Source organism: Hypomesus nipponensis, chromosome 17 (assembly GCF_054491055.1).
Source record: "Hypomesus nipponensis isolate SF chromosome 17, ASM5449105v1, whole genome shotgun sequence".
Lineage (NCBI taxonomy): Eukaryota > Metazoa > Chordata > Actinopteri > Osmeriformes > Osmeridae > Hypomesus > Hypomesus nipponensis.
The window spans coordinates 18,886,968-18,906,697 of NC_140377.1; the positions used below are offsets into that span (position 1 = coordinate 18,886,968).

The 19,730-nt window shown below is 44.7% G+C and overlaps 2 protein-coding genes and 1 long non-coding RNA gene across 3 annotated transcripts in view; 1 reads left to right on the forward strand and 2 right to left on the reverse strand.

Annotated features, from left to right (window-relative positions):
- The window catches only part of LOC146253848 (uncharacterized), a 29,923-nt gene extending 24,670 nt beyond the window's left edge, over window positions 1-5,253 (reverse strand). Inside the window, 2 exon segments of the mRNA XM_084676638.1 lie at window positions 2,025-2,338; window positions 5,122-5,253. Coding sequence (XP_084532764.1) covers window positions 2,025-2,338; window positions 5,122-5,253 — 446 coding nt within the window.
- Window positions 5,254-9,031: 3,778 nt separating this feature from the next.
- Window positions 9,032-15,354, reverse strand: LOC146253850 (toll-like receptor 2). The gene is made up of 4 exons (XM_084677644.1): window positions 14,942-15,354; window positions 13,447-14,077; window positions 10,602-10,946; window positions 9,032-10,222 (listed from the first exon to the last, which is right to left on the reverse strand). Exons 1-4 carry the CDS (start codon window positions 15,352-15,354, stop codon window positions 9,143-9,145), a joined length of 2,469 nt encoding a protein of 822 aa, XP_084533770.1. The 3' UTR covers window positions 9,032-9,142.
- On the forward strand, window positions 12,189-13,201 carry LOC146253851 (uncharacterized). Its single transcript, XR_014731666.1, has 2 exons — window positions 12,189-12,473; window positions 12,828-13,201. It is a non-coding gene; the product is annotated as an uncharacterized LOC146253851 (long non-coding RNA).
- Window positions 15,355-19,730: the final 4,376 nt, after the last annotated feature.

Below are 19,730 nucleotides of genomic sequence, written 5' to 3' on the forward strand. Positions count from 1 at the left end.
AAATACACCCTCCTCTTCACAAAGCAGAGTCCTGAGTGTATTTTATGTTACATGCTTCGCAGCACATTTCCCTTTCCCCAAACTTAGAGTTGTACCAAATGTACCAAATTATGGACGGTGCAGATTGCAGTCTATTGAAACAAATGGACAAAAAATGTTTCAAAAAAATGTATATATCGTGATATATAGCCTACCGTTACTGTCCGTGCTTCAGATTTATAATGTGATGACGTAGATTTGAGGACATAGGCCTTACAGCCCAGCCCTGTGTTTACCACATCTCTGTTCCAGTCTTCATCTTCCAGTGAAGTAGGAGAGAAGGGTACAAACTGCCCTGTTTTCAGGCTATCATCTGGTAAATAGAACAATTAACCCTTTTGTTGCAGAACCATCTAGTCTCTTGACCCTTTACTTGTAAATGTAAATACAGAGAAGTGCGTCCATAGTCTTCAACAATGGATAGAGATCAGTAGGCATTGGACGACTGATCATCAAATTCAAATCACATTTATTTGTATAGCCCTTTTTACAAGCAATGTCACAGAGGGATTCACATACGCCCATAGAACTTCCCCTCAACCAACCAAAAAACAAGGAACATTTGAGATGTATTTTTAGAAACCTTGGGAGGATCAGTTCAATGCTCCCCTCCTCCAAAGACAGTTGGTGAAAGAGAGGTGCAGAACACAGACTGTTACGTCCCTCGCCCTGTTTGCACGTGTGAAACTATAAACACAATAATATTGTAAACAACAATGAAAAGTAAGGTAGATTTATTGTTCTTGTTCTTCTGCTGTATTTTCTATGTGCACTATCTGGTGTATTTAGCATGACGTACAGTGAATTAAATATATGTCCTCAGAGAGGTCTTTCCAAAGCGATTCTAATGGTAAAAATCCTTAACAATCCTTTAGTATTGACACAATTATTGGTGTACATCAGAACAACTAAGTATTGTATTCCCCTCCATTGTTACAGGGGTAGAGTATCTTTCCTGTGTCATGTTGGACTGTAGATCTGGTGTTACTGCATGTGCTGTCCCAGTAGGTGCAGGCCAGTAGTTTTTCCAGCTGTGGGTCATACAAAATGATGGGTACGTTTTTGGGGGCAAGTCTTGCCTCATAAAATCATTCACAGCTGAGACACTCAATGATTCTCTCTAAAAGAGAAAAATCCTTAATGAGTTGTATACCTCAACACTTCAGTTGCCAAACTGAGTGTTTTCGATAGGTCACCGATTTCGGTACAACTATCTATTGGTCTATTGTTTGCTGTCTCAGCCAGGCAAGGACAGAGATTGCAGAATTCAAGCGACAAACAACTGCCATAGGTCACTTCACTTTATTTTCAATTTGACCAAAGACCACAATGTTTTATTCTCCATCATTCAATCTCTTTTGCCCATACATAAATCAACCACGCAAAGTCATCACAGATTAAAATTATCATTCGAAATATGTATTCCTTTTATGAGGAGGCGGCAGCCACCAAGGCTCTATTGCTTATTGATGTCCAGTGTCCTTGGCTCGAGCACTCACAACACCAGCATAACGCTGCGTTATGCGTAACACATTTTTTGGGGGGTCATACAGAAGTTCACTCAGGTGGTGACTTCTGGGACAACTTCACCCCCTTGGTTTTTCTATGATAGATCTGCATGAATGTCATTTCTTTGACATAAATAGTCAGTGTGGGCTGCTTAGGGCTTCTCTCCAGTGTGGGACAGGCGGTGACGTCTGAGATTGCTATTGCGGCTAAAGGTTTTATCACAGAGGTCACAGCTGAAGGGCTTCTCTCCAGTGTGGATTCTGCAGTGAACTGTTAATTCCCCAGCCTGTCTAAAGCTTTTACCACAGAGGTCACAGCTGTAGGGCTTCTCTCCAGTGTGGATTCTGCGGTGAGATGTTAAATCCCCAGCCTGTCTAAAGGTTTTATCACAGAGGTCACATCTGTAAGGCTTCTCTCCAGTGTGGATCCTGCTATGAGCTCTGAAATCCCCAGACTGTCTAAAGGTTTTATCACAGTGGTCACAGCTGTAGGGCTTCTCTCCAGTGTGGATCCTGCTATGAGCTCTGAAATGGCCAGCATGGCTAAATGTTTTACCACAGAGGTCACAGCTGTAGGGCTTCTCTCCAGTGTGGATCCTGCTATGAGTTCTGAAATTGTCAGCCCGGCTAAAGGTTTTACCACATAGGTCACAGCTGTAGGGCTTCTCTCCTGTGTGGATCCTGCGGTGAACCTTTAAATGTCCAGCCATGCTAAAGGTTTTACCACAAATGTCACAGGTGTACGGCTTCTCTCCAGTGTGGATCCTGCTGTGAACTCTGAAACAGCTAGCCTGGCTAAAGGTTTTACCACAGAGGTCACAGCTGTAGGGCTTCTCTCCAGTGTGGATTCTGATGTGAGCTCATGTGCTTCTTGAGGCTACTGGATGAGGAAAGGCTCTTCCCACATCTCTGGTTGATCCTCTGGTTACTGCTGTTTGTGTTTGATTCTCTCTCTGTAGTCTCTCTGGTTGAGTCTCTGTAGTCTCTCTGGAGTCTTATAGAGTCTTCTCTTTCTAGTCTCCGCCCATGATCGAGTATGATTGGCCAGTAGGAGATCTGCAACTTTCACATATAAATGACATCTTTTGTCAGTCATAATGGCCCACATTGCATATGAAATGTTGATCATTTGGTGAGAGGTGTATGTTTCTCAGGTTTATTTTTACTGGAGAAACACCTAACACTGTGACAAAACTTCTTTGGCATACAACTTCTCTTCATAGTAATTTGGTTTTCTTCAAAATTATAGGCTATATGATTAGAAGTGGTAAAAAAGAAACAGGTGTTCAATTTACAGGGTAAATAAAACCACAGAGGCATATCAGTCTGTGTTTGTATTCTATTTATTCCATTATTTTCATTTATCTTTTTCATCCTGCATATTTACTGATCATTGATCTGTTGGTCATAGATGATTCATATGAAATGTTCCAATAAAGGTGAAACATTTTTGTGAACACAAAGTCTAGGTTTGTGAAATACTTATTCATAAAAGGAAACTTAAGGTTCTTACATTCATCATCCAGTAAGAGAGGGCCTCTCTCCGAAACCAGACACTCAACCCAAACAGACTGGGCTATTTTCGCATTTACCAACTGTTATGAAGATTGGCTCACAAAAATACTGCCCATCCTCAGATTTTTTTATATTTTTTAAACATGGCACTGGGTTCTGTCTATGAAGCTGGATGAACGAAGTTAAAGTCATGCCCTTCAGAAGGTGAGTCATGAATGTAAATTCAACATGAAAAATTATAACATGTCTCATGGCATGTTCTGGTATATATTTATCTTAGGCCAACACAAAACCCCTCTTCTAGAACATTTTAAATTGCTGCAACGGGACGTGTCACTGATCATACAACGACCGGGGTGAGTGTGTGCATATCCGCGCGTCTTTTAAAGACGCCTTATCGGACGTGGCCCAATGGATATGCGCTGCTAACATGGGTGTGGTAGTGGGTGGAGTAAAGGAAGGTGGAGTAAGACGCCTTACGTCCCCGTTAAATCAATGACGCGCGCTGCCCGATTGCCCTGCCAGAACTAGCTGCGCTTATGTGACTGACGATGTTTGAAATGATTTCGGTACAACACTTATATTGTTTGCAGTCTCTGGCAAGGGCAGAGATTACAGAATTCAAGGGACAAACAACTGCCACAGATGATTTTACTTTACTTTCAATTTGACCAAAGACCACAATGTTTTATTCTCCATCATTCAATGTATTTTGCCTATAGCCTACATAAATTAACCAGATTATCATTGCAAATTATAATGACCATTCGAAATATGTATTCCTTTAATGAGGTGGCAGAACCTCATAACTATAGCTTATATTACCTATTGTCCATTGTCTCTGGCTCGATCACTCACGACACCAGCATAACGGGGATGGAGGGGTGCATTGACGCTGAAAACTTTATGGGTACATTTTTGGGGGGCAAGTCTAGCCTCATAAAATGATTCACAGCTGGGACACTCAATGGTTCTCTACAAGGGCGTAGGATTTACTTTTGCATTGGGGGACACATTGACCCGAAATCTTCTTTGTCGCGCTTTCAAAATAAAAGTTAAAAAATGTTTTTGTCCCTGTGGTATCTAGGGTAATGTTTTGGTGGGACACATGCAGCATTTTCCAATATTGAGGGGGACTCGTTCCCCCCCGTTCCTATGCCAAGGGTTCTCTAAAAAGAGAGAACTATAAAAGAGAGAATCATTAATGAGTTGTGTATCTCAACAACAACAATAAAAAATAAGGTATTATTCTTTCCTGTCATGCTTGTTCTGGCTATTGATCTTCTGCTGTACTTTCTACGTACACTATCTGGTGTATTTAGTGAATGAAATATAATGTCATGTCCTCAGACAAGTCTTTCCAAAGCATAGGGGTGCTAATGGTAAAATCCTTAACAATCCTTCAGTATTGACACAGTTTTGGTGTCAGAACTACGAAGTATTGTATTCCTTAAAGTACAGATACAGTTTCAAGAACAACCTGCATTACCCTCACCAGGTTGTAATTAAAACAATAACAAACCAACCAATCTTACTCAATAAATGGGTGAAACACACAGACACTCTAAAGGGCTGCAGAGATAAACATGATGGGTTTCTTATGAAAATACAAATATGTGCTTCAAAACTGAAAGGTGTCAGCCAGTGTTTACCTAGATTCTACCCAGTCTGACACAGCTTCCCCTCCATTGTTACAGGGGTAGAGTATCTTCCCTGTGTCCAGTCATGTTGGACTGTAGATCTGGTGTTACTGCATGTGCTGTCCCAGTAGGTGCAGGCCAGTAGTTCTTCCAGCTGTGGGTCATACAGAAGTTCTCTCAGGTGGTGACTGCTGGGACAACTTCACCCCCTTGTTTTTTCTATCATAGATGTGCAAGAAAGTCTTCAATATGTCATTTGTTTGACATAAATAGTCAGTGTGTGCTGCTTAGATCTCCTCTTCTGTGTGGGTCCTGCAGTGAGCTCTGAAATGGCCATTCTGTCTAAAGGTTTTACCACAGATGTCACAGGTGTAGGGCTTCTCTCCAGTGTGGATTCTGTGGTGAACTGTTAATTCCACAGTCTGTCTAAAGGTTTTACCACAGATGTCACAGGTGTAGGGCTTCTCTCCAGTGTGAATCCTCAAGTGCTTCTTGAGGCTACTGGATGAGGAAAGGCTCTTCCCACATGTATCACAGTGATGTGTCTCCATAACTCAGCTCTCTCTTTGTTCTCTGTCTGGTCTCTCTGGATCCTGTATCTAGTCTCTGGAAGCTTGTTTCTCTCTGGTTGATCCTGTGTCTGGTTACTGCTGTTTCTGGTTGTGTCTCTCTCTGGTCGAGTCTCTCTCTGTAGTCTCTCTGGTTGAGTCTCTCTCTGTAGTCTCTCTGGTTGAGCCTCTCTCTGTAGTCTCTCTGGTTGAGTGTCTTTAGTTTCTCTGGAGCCTTAAGGTGTCTTCTCTGTCTAGTCTCCGCCCATGATCAAGTATGATTGGCCAGTAGGGGATCTGGAAGAAACAGTCCCAAGTTAATGGCAGGGTAGGCAAGTTGCGTGAAGCTAGCCATTTTTAGCTTCTTTTTGACACAATTTCAACCAAAATATCCCACCTCCTCCCCTTAAAGCAACTCCCACAAAACTACAGTAACGAGCATTGAGTGGAGGGGCAGAGTGCGACAGACAGACAGGTTGCCCGTCCAATCAATAGTCAGGGTACCCCTTAATGATTGGCCGTTCTTATTACAGTATTGCCACGCCCACAGATGTTGGAATGATTTCATATTACCGTCAAACCTCTTTTTTAGTGGTTGCTATGAAGACATGAAGTTACTTTTGTAACAAACATTGCCTTCCCTACCTTTATTTAATACACAATAAGCAGACATCCCAAGTCTCCCAGAAGTTCCAGGAGAAGCCACCTCCCTGAAATGAGTGATAGGGAGGTTATTCTGAAGAAAGGCAGGCCGAAGGAGTCATGACAACGGAAAGGAGTTTGACTTTGGTATATTAGTCGAGCACCCGGATCAAACAATCAGTTCAAGACAAACTGATGGCATGAGTGAAAACTCTGTCTCTCAGCCTTGCTTGAATACATGAGTTGGACAGTACGGATATAGAACGCACAGAATTGCTTCCTTGACGGGTCTTCAGTGGTCAGTACACTGTACACTAGAGCAGCTACGGTGGTCGTTAATTACGTTCAAGTCCCAGTTCGTACATGTTTTGCCTCACAGTCTCCTAACTGTCTGGGCTGTGTCCTATATTCTGCTCAGAGAGGCCTTGCTGCAGGACCTCTTGACCTTACAGATACTTCGGCTGTACATGTAGGCTACACAGAAAATCTGCCTTACAATGAGTCTCTGCAGGTTGGGATGTCTGCAATAAGCATTACATGTAAATTAACAATAAAGGACTTTGGATTGGAATTGCAAAGTTTTGAATCCAATAATATTAATATATTATTGTGTGTCTATTTAAAAACTGATATTTACAACATATGAAATAAATCACAGAATGTTTATGAGCGCCAAACTTATATTGGCTCCACTGCAGCAATACAGAACACAGCACACTGTCTTTACGCTGCCCATGAGGGCGGTCAAATTAAAGTTCACAAAACTCGTACGTACCTTGAGACTCAGAACACTGACTGCATGCCACAACCTACTAACATATCACCATTAAATAAATTAGGTCTCAAAATAAACGTTCAAACGTAGAGTAGGGACACCTCACTTTACGTATCTCCATGATAAACTGCAAATGTTTACTCCTCGACAGGTCTGCAAACGCCTTTGTAAACCGAGATTTGTTAAACGTTTGTTAACCGAGACCGTAGGTCGAGAGGCTTTTAATGGAGAAAACAAGGCTGGAGATAGAGAAACTGCAATATGAGAAGGTATTACATGACTGACTGAATGTACGAATGAATTACACTAAACTTAGCTGCAGTTACACTGATATTCTTTCTCTGTGTTCCTGGGGTAGGGAGACACTTGAGGAAGATGTATTTGTTTAACTCTTTTCTAGGTTTGAGTCTTTTTGTACCTTTTTTTGTGGCTTGTCCCAAAGATGTATTTTGTGCCTTAGTCTATTCGAGGGGTGTTTTAACATTTCTTTCTTTCAATGTTCTATTTGTTGTTTTTTGAATGAATTGAAATATAAGTGAAAACATTCAAATTCAATGAAAGTATGTGAAATGATCATTTATTTAACTTGTGAAGAGCATTGCAGGGTACTCTATACATTGTTCTTTTTGGTTTGAAATGTTTTGTTTGAAGGAAACCAACATATCTGATATGGAAATTATCAGAAAATGGGTCAAAGCAACCCAAGGACAAACAAATGGGTTAAGTGGAGACACCCCAGTGAATATATACATATCAACACAAAACCTCCCCAGTTGTAAATGTATGTTTCTATGAGAAAATGAAGCATTAAGTTGTAAAATATGATATACACAGTATGCATACATTGATATATGATATATTTGCATACATTTCAAGAACGGAAATCATAACATTGGATGTAGACAGAATGCAAATCCTTGTTTCATTTTGTCAACATATTAGAGTCCAAAGTTTCTACAGAGGGCACTTTGGATATCGCTTTCAACATTTCATAATCAGAATATGGTGGCAACAGCCATTAAATACATTTACATGTTGTCATTTAGCAGACACTCTTATCCAGAGCGACTTAAAGTAAGTACAGGGACATTCCCCCAGGGCAAGTGGGGTGAAGTGCCTTGGCCAAGGACACAAATAAAATCTATATAGCTCAAATGCTATGGAACCAAAATAGCCCAACTGAAAAGTAAAAAATGCTGCTAAATGATTAAATCTAAAGAATAATGGCTTAGCCTGTATCCCCTCAAACAAAAAACTGCTGCTTTATAGCGGCTGTCACGGCCCTGCCAGTTGGGTAGTGAAGGGTGAAGGGATCTCCCACATCTGGGGGATGCTGACTGACAGGTGGGGCTCTCTCCCTTGTTATGGAGGTCACATTGTGGAGCACAAGACAGGCTGTCACCATCTGACCAGCCCGGTCTGGGTCCACTCGGACGCCATGCAGGCAGTTGAAGCGTGCTTTCAAGATTCCAAAGGTCATTTCTATCTTTGTTCTGTTTAGGGCCACATTAAATGTATTCTGTGGCCGTGTGTTCGGGTCAGGATAGGGGGTCATCAAACAGGGCTGGCAGGCGTACCCTTCGTAGAAAGAAATGATCTGTGTCTGTTAGATGATATTCTGTCGGAGGATGGGCCAAGGAACGCACCGCAATGAAAAAGAGTTGACTTTGTTTATTAATCGAGCTGCTCGGATCAGGTCACCACGACAGGCAAAGTGGTTGGCGTGACTGACAAACATGTCTATCAGATGAACATTATATGCATGAGCTGAACCATACAAACATAGTAACCCCCAAAACATGTCCTTAAACGGTATACATTCCACAACTTAATGCACAGTGAGAACAACCCAAGCGGTTCATTCATCACTCATCATTTGTACTATTTTCTGCATGTTGCTCTTTCTAAAGGTGAAAGTAGCACATTCTCCTATCTATATGTGTATTGTCCGAGACCTGCTGCGTGACCACTTGACCACAGCAAGAGACAACCTCACACATTTATAGAAAACCCACGTATCAGTGTCAATCTGCTTGCATGCTCCTGTGTGTGTACAGGTGTGTGTGTACAGGTGTGTGTGTGTGTGTACACGTGTGTGTGTACAGGTGTGTGTGTGTGTACACGTGTGTGTGTACAGGTGTGTGTGTGTGTGTGTACAGGTGTGTGTGTACAGGTGTGTGTGTGTGTGTACACGTGTGTGTGTACAGGTGTGTGTGTACACTTGTGTGTGTACAGGTGTGTGTGTGTGTGTACAGGTGTGTGTGTGTGTACACGTGTGTGTGTACAGGTGTGTGTGTGTGTGTGTGTACACGTGTGTGTGTACAGGTGTGTGTGTGTGTGTGTACAGGTGTGTGTGTACAGGTGTGTGTGTGTGTGTGTGTACACGTGTGTGTGTACAGGTGTGTGTGTACACTTGTGTGTGTACAGGTGTGTGTGTGTGTGTACACGTGTGTGTGTACAGGTGTGTGTGTGTGTTCAGTCATCCCCCCTCACAGCAGTCCTCAGGCTGCTCCAGAACTCCTCCCTCCCCTGCTCCTCCCGGGGCCACTGCAGGAAGGTTCTGGAGCTCATCATCTTCCTGAGCCGGCAGAACCTGCGGGGGACGTCCTTCTCCCCCAGCGGCTCCAGCAGAACCAAGATGGCCGCCTCGTCCTGGTCGCCCTGGAACATCCGCAGGTGTGAGAACTCCAGCTCGTAGCGGCACCAGTCCGACTGCACAAAGTGCCCCGACAGGACGAAGATGGTGCGCCGGCTGTTCTCCATGGCGATGAGGATGTTGTCGACAATCCACTTGCCCGGCAGGAAGTCCCTCTTGTGGAGGCAGAGGGACAGAGGTGCATCCTGGGAGCTGGAGTCCTCTTCAAGCTCCGGAACCAGGAAGTGCTCCACCCAGTCGGCGTCCTGCTCGCTGTAGGAGACAAAAGCGTCGTAGCTGAACCGCGAGGAGTCACTGACGGCGTCGTCGGTGCCGAGGAGACGGCTGCGGTCTTGGCGATGGCGGCGGCGCCTGGCGCTGCGGTTGGCAGATAGCCACGCCCACATCATCCGGAGGTACCAGAGGACGTGCAGCCGGTGGAGGAGGGCAGCGAGGAGGCCGGCGGCGAGGAGGGAGATGCCACACAGAGACGCCACGAACGCCAGGCGGTGACAGTCTACCACCGAGAACCTTACCCCGCCCACCCTCTCGCCCCGCGCCCACAGCGGAGAGTCACAGACGTAGCTGTCCGGATCGTCCGTGAGACGCACCCCCACACCTCCCGGTCCCGTCCCCTCCACCGTCGCCCCGGACAACGCCGTCGCCATGAACGCCACGAAGGAGCAGGAGCACAGGAAGTTGTTTCCGCCGGCCTGCAGCTCTCGCAGACGCCCGAAAGGTCGTAGGTCGTCGGGGGAGAAGTCGCTGAGGGCGTTGGTGGTGACGACCAGCAGCTCCAGGTTGGGTGTCTTCCAGGGGGAGGGCAGAGCCAGCATCTTGTTCCCAGGGAGGAGCAGCTCTCTCAGCCTGGGAAGCACCACACCCAGGCTGGTCAAGTCGTTGTGGCTCAGGTCCAAAACCTCCACACACACATGCATGTCAGAGGTTAAATATCTTTTTTTATATGAAGAAAGCACAAATATACGTATATTTTTTTATAGGGATCTTATGTTTATATGATGTTTTACATATATTATGAGGCTCAGTGGAAGCTTGATAACAACCCATTCATTAGAATCAGGTGTGCAAGAGCAGGGAAACATCTAGAACATGCAGGACAGCGGACCCTGAGGACCAGGGGGAACACCCCTGATCTAGAACATGTAGGACAGCGTCCCCTGAGGACCAGGGGGGAACACCCCTGATCTAGAACCTAGACCTGCTTTAAGGGGCTGTTAAACCCAGTCCTCAGTAACACAGACTTCTTAGTGTGTGCCGGTGGCGTCAGCGCGCCCCTACCTCCAGGGTGCTGGGCAGGCAAGGGGTGACCCTCCGCAGCGAGGCCCAGGAGAGGTTGAGGAACCTGAGGGAGGCCGGCCAGGAGCAGGCCCCGGGCATGGAGGCCAGGGCGTTCCCGCTGAGGTCCAGGTGAGTGAGCCTGTCCAGGCGTGCCACCAGGCGGCCGGCCAGGGCCAGGGACTGGATGGAGTTGGAGCTGACGTTGAGGACCCGGAGTTTCCGGAGGAAGCCAGCCCCGTAGCAGAGCGTCTCTTTCAGGGTCTGGTCGGTCAGAAGGTTCTCACTCAGGTCCAGGTATTGGAGGTTGGTCAGGAGGACGGAGGTGAAGCAGTGGAGGACGTAGGCCTGGGGAAGGGGAGGGGAGGAGTGGGGGAAAGAGGAGAGAGGGGAGGGGGAGACAAAGGGATGGAGGAGGGAGGGGGGTACTTATCAATGATGGAAACTTCTTTTGTGAAACTTTATTTCAAACCTTTTTTTCGAAAACATTACATTTCATTTGAAATCACATCAAAAAATGAAATTGTTTTAAACCCGACACAAAAAATTACATGTTTTTTCAAAGGTTTTTTCACAAGGTGAAAGAAGAGAGAGGAGAGAGAGAGACAGAAAGAGGGGGGAGAGGCTTTCGAAAAAAGAAAATCTAAACTTTTTTGTATTCTTTTTCTTTTTACTCTAGATTACAGTATAGTCAATGATGCAAACCTTTTTAGTAACCTTTAAAAAAAAAACTTCAACCTGTAGAAACCTTTTTTGCGATTTTTTTTTCACCTGTAGAAATGTTTTGGGGAAACTTTCTTTTTCCAACCTATTAAAAACCTTTTGTTCACACACATTGAAAGGAGAGAAGAGAAAAGGAAAGGGGAACAGCGAATCCTAAAACAGAGTAGATTACAGCAGAGCCGAGTACAAGAGCACAGCTCCATGGTAGCTTCATAGACTAGCTTACGTTTGTTGTGCGTGAAATTAAACAGCAATTTCAATAAATAATTAGGGCTGTTAAATGATTAAAAATTTTAATCAAATTAATCACAAGTTTCTGTGGATTAATCATGATTAATTACATAGGCTATTACCGATTTTCCGAATTTTCGTCATTAGTGTGCGTCTTTGATTTTGCGGTAGGCCTACCTTGATGCTCAAGTCACCCGTCACACGGCGGTGAACCCCTCGTCCTCAACAATATCAATCGGTCTACAGCTTTTTGCAATATATTTGGCATCTGTGCTAGTCACTTTGTCACAGGCAGACTTAGTGAGGGCCCTACGCTGTTCAGTGAGGGTGGTTTGGCGCATTCTACTCGAACTCCCCTCGCCGACCAACGCATGCTTCGCGTTGAGGTGGTATAGATTACTTTAGGCTGGTATTGCTGCGGTGAAACGATAACATTCAGTCATTTAGCATTCAGTAATTTAGCAGACGCTCTTATGCAGAGCGATAACATCTTCCCAGAGTGTGCATATCACTAGTATATTTTATTGGATGTTCTATCTTAGTTTTTTTGGAACACGAAATTCTCATCCAGAAGTTGCAGATGGAGGAATGGAATTGTGGATATATTACGTTAAATGCGTTAAACAAAAATAACGAATTAATCCTGTAATTTAATCATAACGCGTTAAGGCGTTACTTTTCACAGCCGTATAAATAATATTTATCCTGGTATTTGTAGCCGAGCTAAATTTTATTTTATTTTCATTTTATTTTTGGTCATTATCCACACCTTTTTTCATTGTGAACTCCCCAAAATAGTTTCCAAGTGTAAATAGGTCCCACATTGTTATTTTCCATAGCATATCCTTTTGTTTCCCTGGGGAGTAATTTTAGCGTTGCACCTGTGTGTCCAGCTTCAGTGAGCACGGATGCTCGGAGCTGGTAAGTTATGTTTTATATCTCTCTCCCGTTGATTTTTTTATAAACTTTTTATTTGTTGCTCTTAAATGATACATTATAATTCAAACTGCTTTATGACGTGCTTTTAGGCACGCGGGAGAAATTCATGCTTCACAGATAACTTTAAGCTGGTTAAACTGTTGAAAAAAACGGACTTTTATGTGTTATAAAAATGTTTTATGAACTAGCTTTAGGCTAGCGGCAGTTACTACGGGGTTTCCCGGCCGCGAGAGTTTTAGCAGGGGAAAAAAGATTGCTGCTTGTCTGTGTTGACTTTTTGAATGCAGCTGTGTGATTTATATGTGTAGTTAAGCATTTGCTTCCTTTATTTTGTAGAGTGGAGAGAGATTCTATGTGGACTGTGTGTGACGCCCGTGTTTTTTATCTCCCAAATAAGGTATGCCTGTTATGTGTTTTTGACTTTTCTTATTGTGTAAAACAGAAAATGAGTTGATGAGTGTGAGAAGAAAACGTCAATTGATGCATTGTGAAGAAAAAAAACGTATTACTGTATTGGTGTATATATTTTATAAACTGTGTTTTTATTTAATTAATTTCTTCCACATGTATTTATAATACAATAATAATTTATGAAGCTTGCTTGAGTGAGCACGGATGCTCGGAGCTGAGTGGAGAGAGATTCTATGTGGACTGTGTGTGACGCCCGTGTTTTTTATCTCCCAAATAAGAAATAAACCAACTCAACTCGACTCCAGTGTGTGCCTCACTCACATAGACACAACGCAGAACAAGATCTGTTACATATTGATCATGCCACCAAATACAGACTAAAACTTAAGTAACAAGCCTGGCATGAAAATGTGAGAAGGTAGAATGTACAGATATTTTTCTGAAAAATTAATTGTGAAGTCCCATCTCTGCCAGAGCAGAGAATGGATCTGAATCTGGGATGTTAAGATCCCCCCCCCTCCCCCCTTTCTCCCCCCCCCCTCACCTTGGCCTTGATGACAGACACCTGTCGGGGATACTGCAGCAGGAACCCCAGCTGCTGCATGGAGCTGAAGTGGTACAAGTTGACGATCTTCACGTTCCTCAGGTAGAACGTGTCAAGCCCCACATGCTGTGTCTTCCGTGCTGGCTCCAGGTGCCCCGTCCCCACCAACCTCACATCCTGCAGCGACAGGAAGCTGAGCGGCGACCCGTCCGTCACCTCCAGGAAGTCGACCAACGTTTCATCCGACAGCGAGGTGTTGCTTAGCGACAGCGAGCGCACGCGGCGCCGTGCCACGGCAGCAAGCGGACGCACCGACGCGTTCCCGGCCATCTGGAGGTCGCACAGGGTCAGCGGAGTCTCCGGGTACGACACGTCGTCCAGGACAGCCTCCGCCAGCGTCTGGTTGGTCAGGAAGGGCTCCCGCAGGCTGAGGGTGGCCGCGCCCAGGGGCCAGGGCCGGGACAGGGAACCCGGGTCGTAGTGGCGGAGGTGGTTGGCGTGCAGCTCCAGGAGGTCCAGCCGGCCCACCCCTGCCAGGTCGTGGCTCTGGATCTCCTCCAGAGAGGGGCCACCTAGGTGGAGGGTCCGTAGGGACAGCAGGCCCTGGAACAGGGGGCGGGGGCCCAGGGACCTGGGCGGGGCAGGGGTGAGATCAACATAGCGCACACTCCCTCCTTCAAACTCTCTCTCTCTCTCTCTCTCTAGCTAATGTAATATTGCACATATGTTCGTATTATTTCCCCTAAATAAATAAAATGTGCATACTTAAAGACACCTTACAGTATGTTCTAAATGGCATAAATGCTGCCAATTAATAATTGACGTAACAACTTATTGTAAATGCAGTGGCCTAGCCTATAGATTAAGGTAGGCCACCCGGAAGCATGTACACTGTCTGCTTCATTTGATCTTGATAGGCTAAGCCTTCTGTAGCAAATAATAACAATATACCCACTATTATTCATCAAAACTAGGCTACTTAAGCATAATAATGCACCTAAAATACAAACGTGAGCAAGGGCAGCAATCGCTATCGAATCAACAGACGTGCAATTTCGCTAGCAGGGGAAGAATATAAACAACGAAAATCACCAGTTAACTTGATTTAAATTTGCAAGAACTATAGACTAATACAATAACAGGCTTAAATGAACTGACAACATAAGTTATACGACTTCTCAGTTCTCAAGGACGCACACGCGCAATCTCAACTGCGCTGTGAAGTGCGACATGCGCTCTAACAATCACGGCTGACAGACGGCCTAACATTTTGTACAGCCCTATTTCTGATACCGTGGCGGCAGAAATGTAACCGTGGCGGGCCGCCATGGTAAAATCAACATAGGGGAAACACTGCACACTCCTTCCCTCACACACACACACACACACTCCTTCCCTCTCACACACACATACACACTCCTTCCCTCACACACACACATACACACTCCTTCCCTCACACACACACTCCTTCCCTCACACACACACACACATGTACCTGTAGGGGTTGTCCAGCAGGTTGAGGTGTGTGAGAGACAGTAGCCCTGTGAACCAGTCAGCGTTCAGGCTGGCCAACCGATTGGCCGACAGGTCCAGACGCTCCAGTTTCCCTAGCGACCGGAACGCCCTCCCCGCCACGCTCTGGAGGCGGTTGCCGTGGAGACGCAGGATGGTCAGGCGGGCGTAGGCGGCGAGGTCAGCGTCGGTCACCGCGGCGATGCGGTTGAGGGACAGGTCAAGGGCGACAACGTGGAGAGGGACCTGGGGGATGAGGCTCAGGTTCCTGGAGGAGCAGTCACACACCTGACGCACGTCACAGCCGCACGCAGTCCCCCACTCAGCCCTCGCCCCCGGATCTGAACTCTGACCCCCGGAGAGGAGGAGGAGGAGGAGGAAGGGTGGTGAAGGCATGGCTGTCCTGAGAATGAGTGAATGGTGAGAAAGAGAGAGAGAAAAGAAAGAGAGAGAGAGAGTGTAAGATAGAGGGAGGGGTTAGTCAAGCAGGTTCTGTAAACTGCAGAAAAAGAGCGAGGGATGGAAGACTGTACCTTTCTGAAGTTCTTCTGTGTGGTTCACCTTCTGTGTGTGAGAGCGTTTGTGTGTGAGAGAGTGTGAGAGAGAATGTGTGAGAGAGTGTGAGAGTGTGTGAGCGTGTTTGCATCTGGACTGACAGAGGTACAGAGGAACTCTAATTGTGGGTGTGGGTGTGTGTTCTGCCTGTTAGGTTTAAAAACGTAAAAAGAGGAAATGAGCAGTTGTTCTTCCCGGTTACAGATTCTCCACCGCGATTACCATGACAACTATCTCCCCTAAGGCCCAGGGTGATAACAAACAAACACTCATACACACACACAGGTCCTCTGATAAAAACACTGTTTCAAATAACCTGCAAACACAGGTATTCTATATGGGTTTTATTTCAGTGAGTAAAACCAGGAGACTATTATATGAAACTGTCACAGAGACCAACAGAGAGAGACAGAGAGAGAGAGACAGAGGGAGAGAGAGAGACAGAGAGAGACAGAGGGAGAGAGAGAGAGACACACAGGGAGAGAGAGACAGAGGGAGAGACAGAGAGAGAGACAGAGAGAGAGAGACAGAGAGAGAGACACAGAGGGAGAGAGAGAGACAGAGCAAGTAGTAGGTTATTCACATGATCTAAAAAGAGGAACTGTAAAATAATCTTAACAACATCTGTGTTAAAAATATGTTCGAACTCCAGCCGTGTCTAAAAGTGTGAGAGGGTGACATTCTGAAGCTTCAGCACACACACACACACACTTATACACACACACGTATACACACATATACACACACTTATACACACACACACACACACATATACATATATACATGAATACACACACAGGTTCACACATGTATACACACAGTGTCCAGTGGTCTCTGCCACCGGCCTTGTCAGTAGAGAGTCGCACGCACACACATCCTGTCAGTTGATGCGTTCGACATGACCGGACTTCATGCGTCGCTGCAGCCGGCTGCAGGCGGCTGACTTGAAACAGTGAATTCTGGTTAGACTTTTTGTCCGACTTGAGACAGCGCCGAGGATACATCACTGTGACGTCGCCATCAAAGTGAAATATTTGTAATATTCAGACACCTTCAGTTTCGTCAACGCTCAAAAAAGTTTAATTGAATAAAAAATGTGTTGAAGAAAGGGTTTTAGTCAGCTCTTCACTAACGGAAAGACTAAGTTTAATTATAAATAAAGCAAAGTAAGCAAACAGCGCTTGATCGGCCATGACTGACATCAACACAGCAAACCACGAGAAGCTGGAATAGGTGCGGAATATTGACACTGAAGGTGTCCGAATATTACAAAATGCGTCAAAGTTGTTGTGTGTGTCTGGCCAATCATGAAATAGCTGTGTCGTCACTTGAACCTGTGCAGTTGCTCTTGAGAAAATGCGCTCGGATACATAGCTGGGAAGTTCTTGTGTCGATCTCACGGTACTTTGATGGCGACGTCACAGTGACGTATCCTCTGCTTCGTCTCAAGTCGGACAAAAAGTCTAACCAGAATTCACTGTTTCAAGTCAGCCGCCTGCAGCCGGCTGCAGCGCTGCATGAAGTCGGGTCAAGTCGAACGCACCTATTGTAACATCCAATCAGCCATCAGTCTGGGGGTCACATGACCACAACACTAGGTGTGTTTGATTTCATGCAGCGCCGGGGGCGCCGACAGTCGGCTGCAGCCGGCTGCCTTGAAGCTGAGAATGCCATTGGCTGTTTCAAGTCAGGCAGGCGCCTGCAGGCGATGCGGGCGCTGCATGAAGTCGAACACACCTACTGTAACATCCAATAAGCCATCAGTCTGGGCGTCACAAGACCACAACACTGCAACATCCAATCAGCCATCAATCATCATATCTTTTTCATTCTGCATATTTACTGATCATTGATCTGTTGGTCTAAGATTAATCATAAGAAATGCTCTGGATAAGAGCATCTGCTAAAAGACTTAATGTAAAATGACTCAATGTAAATGTTCCAATAAAGGTAAACATTTTTTGTGAATACAAAGTCCAGGTTTGCGAAATACAATTTCTATAAGGAACCTTAAGGTTCTTACAGCTTTGTGATTCTGACATTCCAAAACCAGACGCCCAACACACAGGCTGGACTCTTTTCGCATTTACCAACTATTATGAAGATTGACTCACAAAAATACAGCCCATCCTCAGATTTTTACTCAATAAAAAAACAAAAAAACACGTCTCTGGGTTCTGTCTATGAAGCTGGATGAACAAAGGGAAAGTCATACCAGTCATACTTCAGAAGGTGAGTCAGGCTTCTCTGTGTGAATGTAAATTTAACATGAAGATGTCTTGATTTCATGTTCTGGTACTTGTATCACTGCACTTCGTGTGGCTCATTGGGGATTTCATAAACAATTAAACAGAGGATGTACTTCCTGCGGCAGCTGAAGAAATTCAACCTGCCAAAGACAATGATGGTGCACTTCTACACAGCCATCATTGAGTCCATCCTCACCTCCTCCATCACCACCTGGTACGCTGCTGCCACTGCCAAGGACAAGAGCAGGCTGCAGCGTGTCATCCGCACTGCAGAGAAGGTGATTGGCCGCAATCTGCCTTCCCTCGAGGACCTGCACACCTCGAGGACCGTGAGACGGGCGAATAAGATTGTGGCTGACTCCTCCCACCCTGGACATTCCCTGTTTCAGTCCCTCCCCTCTGGCAGAAGGCTGCGGTCCATCAGGACCAAAACCTCACGCCATACAAACAGTTTCTTCCCTTCCGCTGTTGGCCTCCTCAACAAGGCCAAAGCTCACACTGACTGAATGTCCTTAAAAACTATTTACATTTTGCACTACACTCAATTCCTGTAATTATTTGTGTTTTATATTGTATTTTATATTGTAAATTGGCAACTTATATTTTACTTTATTGTATATTTTATTTTAATTATATTCCACTTAGTATTGCTAGTTTATGTATCTTTAGTATAGTTAGACCACATATTTAAATTTAAGATTCCTATATGTTTACTGTATGCACCTTCCTGCCAAAGCAAATTCCTTGTCTGTGCAAACTTTCATGGCGAATAAATCCCATTCTGATTCTGATTCTGATTTATTCCACACATGACAAAACACGGTCTGGTTGCCTGCATTACCACAGTCTACCACTAGATGACAGCGGTAGCCCGTACAGATGCTCATATACTCATTTATAATCTCTTCTGAAGCTAAATTTGCTGGCAGGACTACGCTGTCTCAAAAAATTTAACTATATTGATTTAAAAAAAATATATATTGTCATTCAATGCATTCTGTGTGAAAGCAATGACAAAAGTATCCAGTTTAGTCCACAGACTTGTGGTAACTGTGTGCTAAGAGTTTTGTGATTTCAGTACTTAGAAATGTGTTAATCAGAGGCGTTGTTAGACATAAAACTCTTCTGGGACACAGGCCCCTAATTCATTTCCCTATTTTGTATTTCAAGCTTGCTGCGCTCAATACACAGGCTACAGAAACTCCCCTTGCTTAACCCTCTCTACAACAGTACAGGGATGCAAGTTTGATATTAGCTTTGCCAGGGACATAAATAGCTAATGCAGGCACTCGTGTTTTTTTCACATTTATTTGAGTGCAAATACTGTTTTCTGAACTTCAAGTAATATTGTTTTTATGTTTTAGTCAAAATAAGATGATGGGTAGGCCTATCGTTTAGAAACTATCTTTAGTTTTGTAATATTTTCTTGGTCTACCTCAATTCTGACTTGTGTGCCGAGTCCGATGCCTGGGGGGTATTCCAGAAAGCAGGTCATGTGACATGCCCGGGTAAATTAACTCCCCAGATGACACCCAGCGTTGTAGCAACATTGCAAATCAGCTGTTGGGTTAATTTATCCAGTTATGTTGCATAACCTGCTTTCTGGAATACCCCCCCTGGCGTTGATTGGGATACTGTGTACATGTTTTCCAGGATTATCAATCTAAGTTAATGCCATGACTAATGAAGTAAATTGTTAAAACTCAAACTTTAGATTTTACTGGGGCACAGCAGATTAATACTGGGGCACGTGTCCCAGTAAAAAGGGTCTAACGACGCCCCTGGTGTTAATCCCATTGTAATTTTTTGTTGTTGATTGCCACACTGCCAATCTGTTTCTGATAGGTCACTGATTTTGGTACAACACCTGTATTGTTTGCCGTCTCAGGTAAGGGCAGAGATTGCAGGATTCAAGAAACAAACAACTGCCACGGGTCATTTCACTTAATTTTCAATTTGACGAAAGAC

Excerpts from the sequence above, each read along its gene's own strand:
- LOC146253850 (XM_084677644.1), bottom strand. The coding sequence starts at position 15,354 with ATGCCTTCACCACCCTTCCTCCTCCTCCTCCTCCTCTCCGGGGGTCAG. Across the intron at positions 10,947-13,446 it reads TGTCTGTCATCAAGGCCAAG|GCCTACGTCCTCCACTGCTT; the intron begins GTGAGGGGGGGG and ends CCCCTTCCCCAG. Across the intron at positions 10,223-10,601 it reads GCCTGCCCAGCACCCTGGAG|GTTTTGGACCTGAGCCACAA; the intron begins GTAGGGGCGCGC and ends GTGTGTGTGGAG.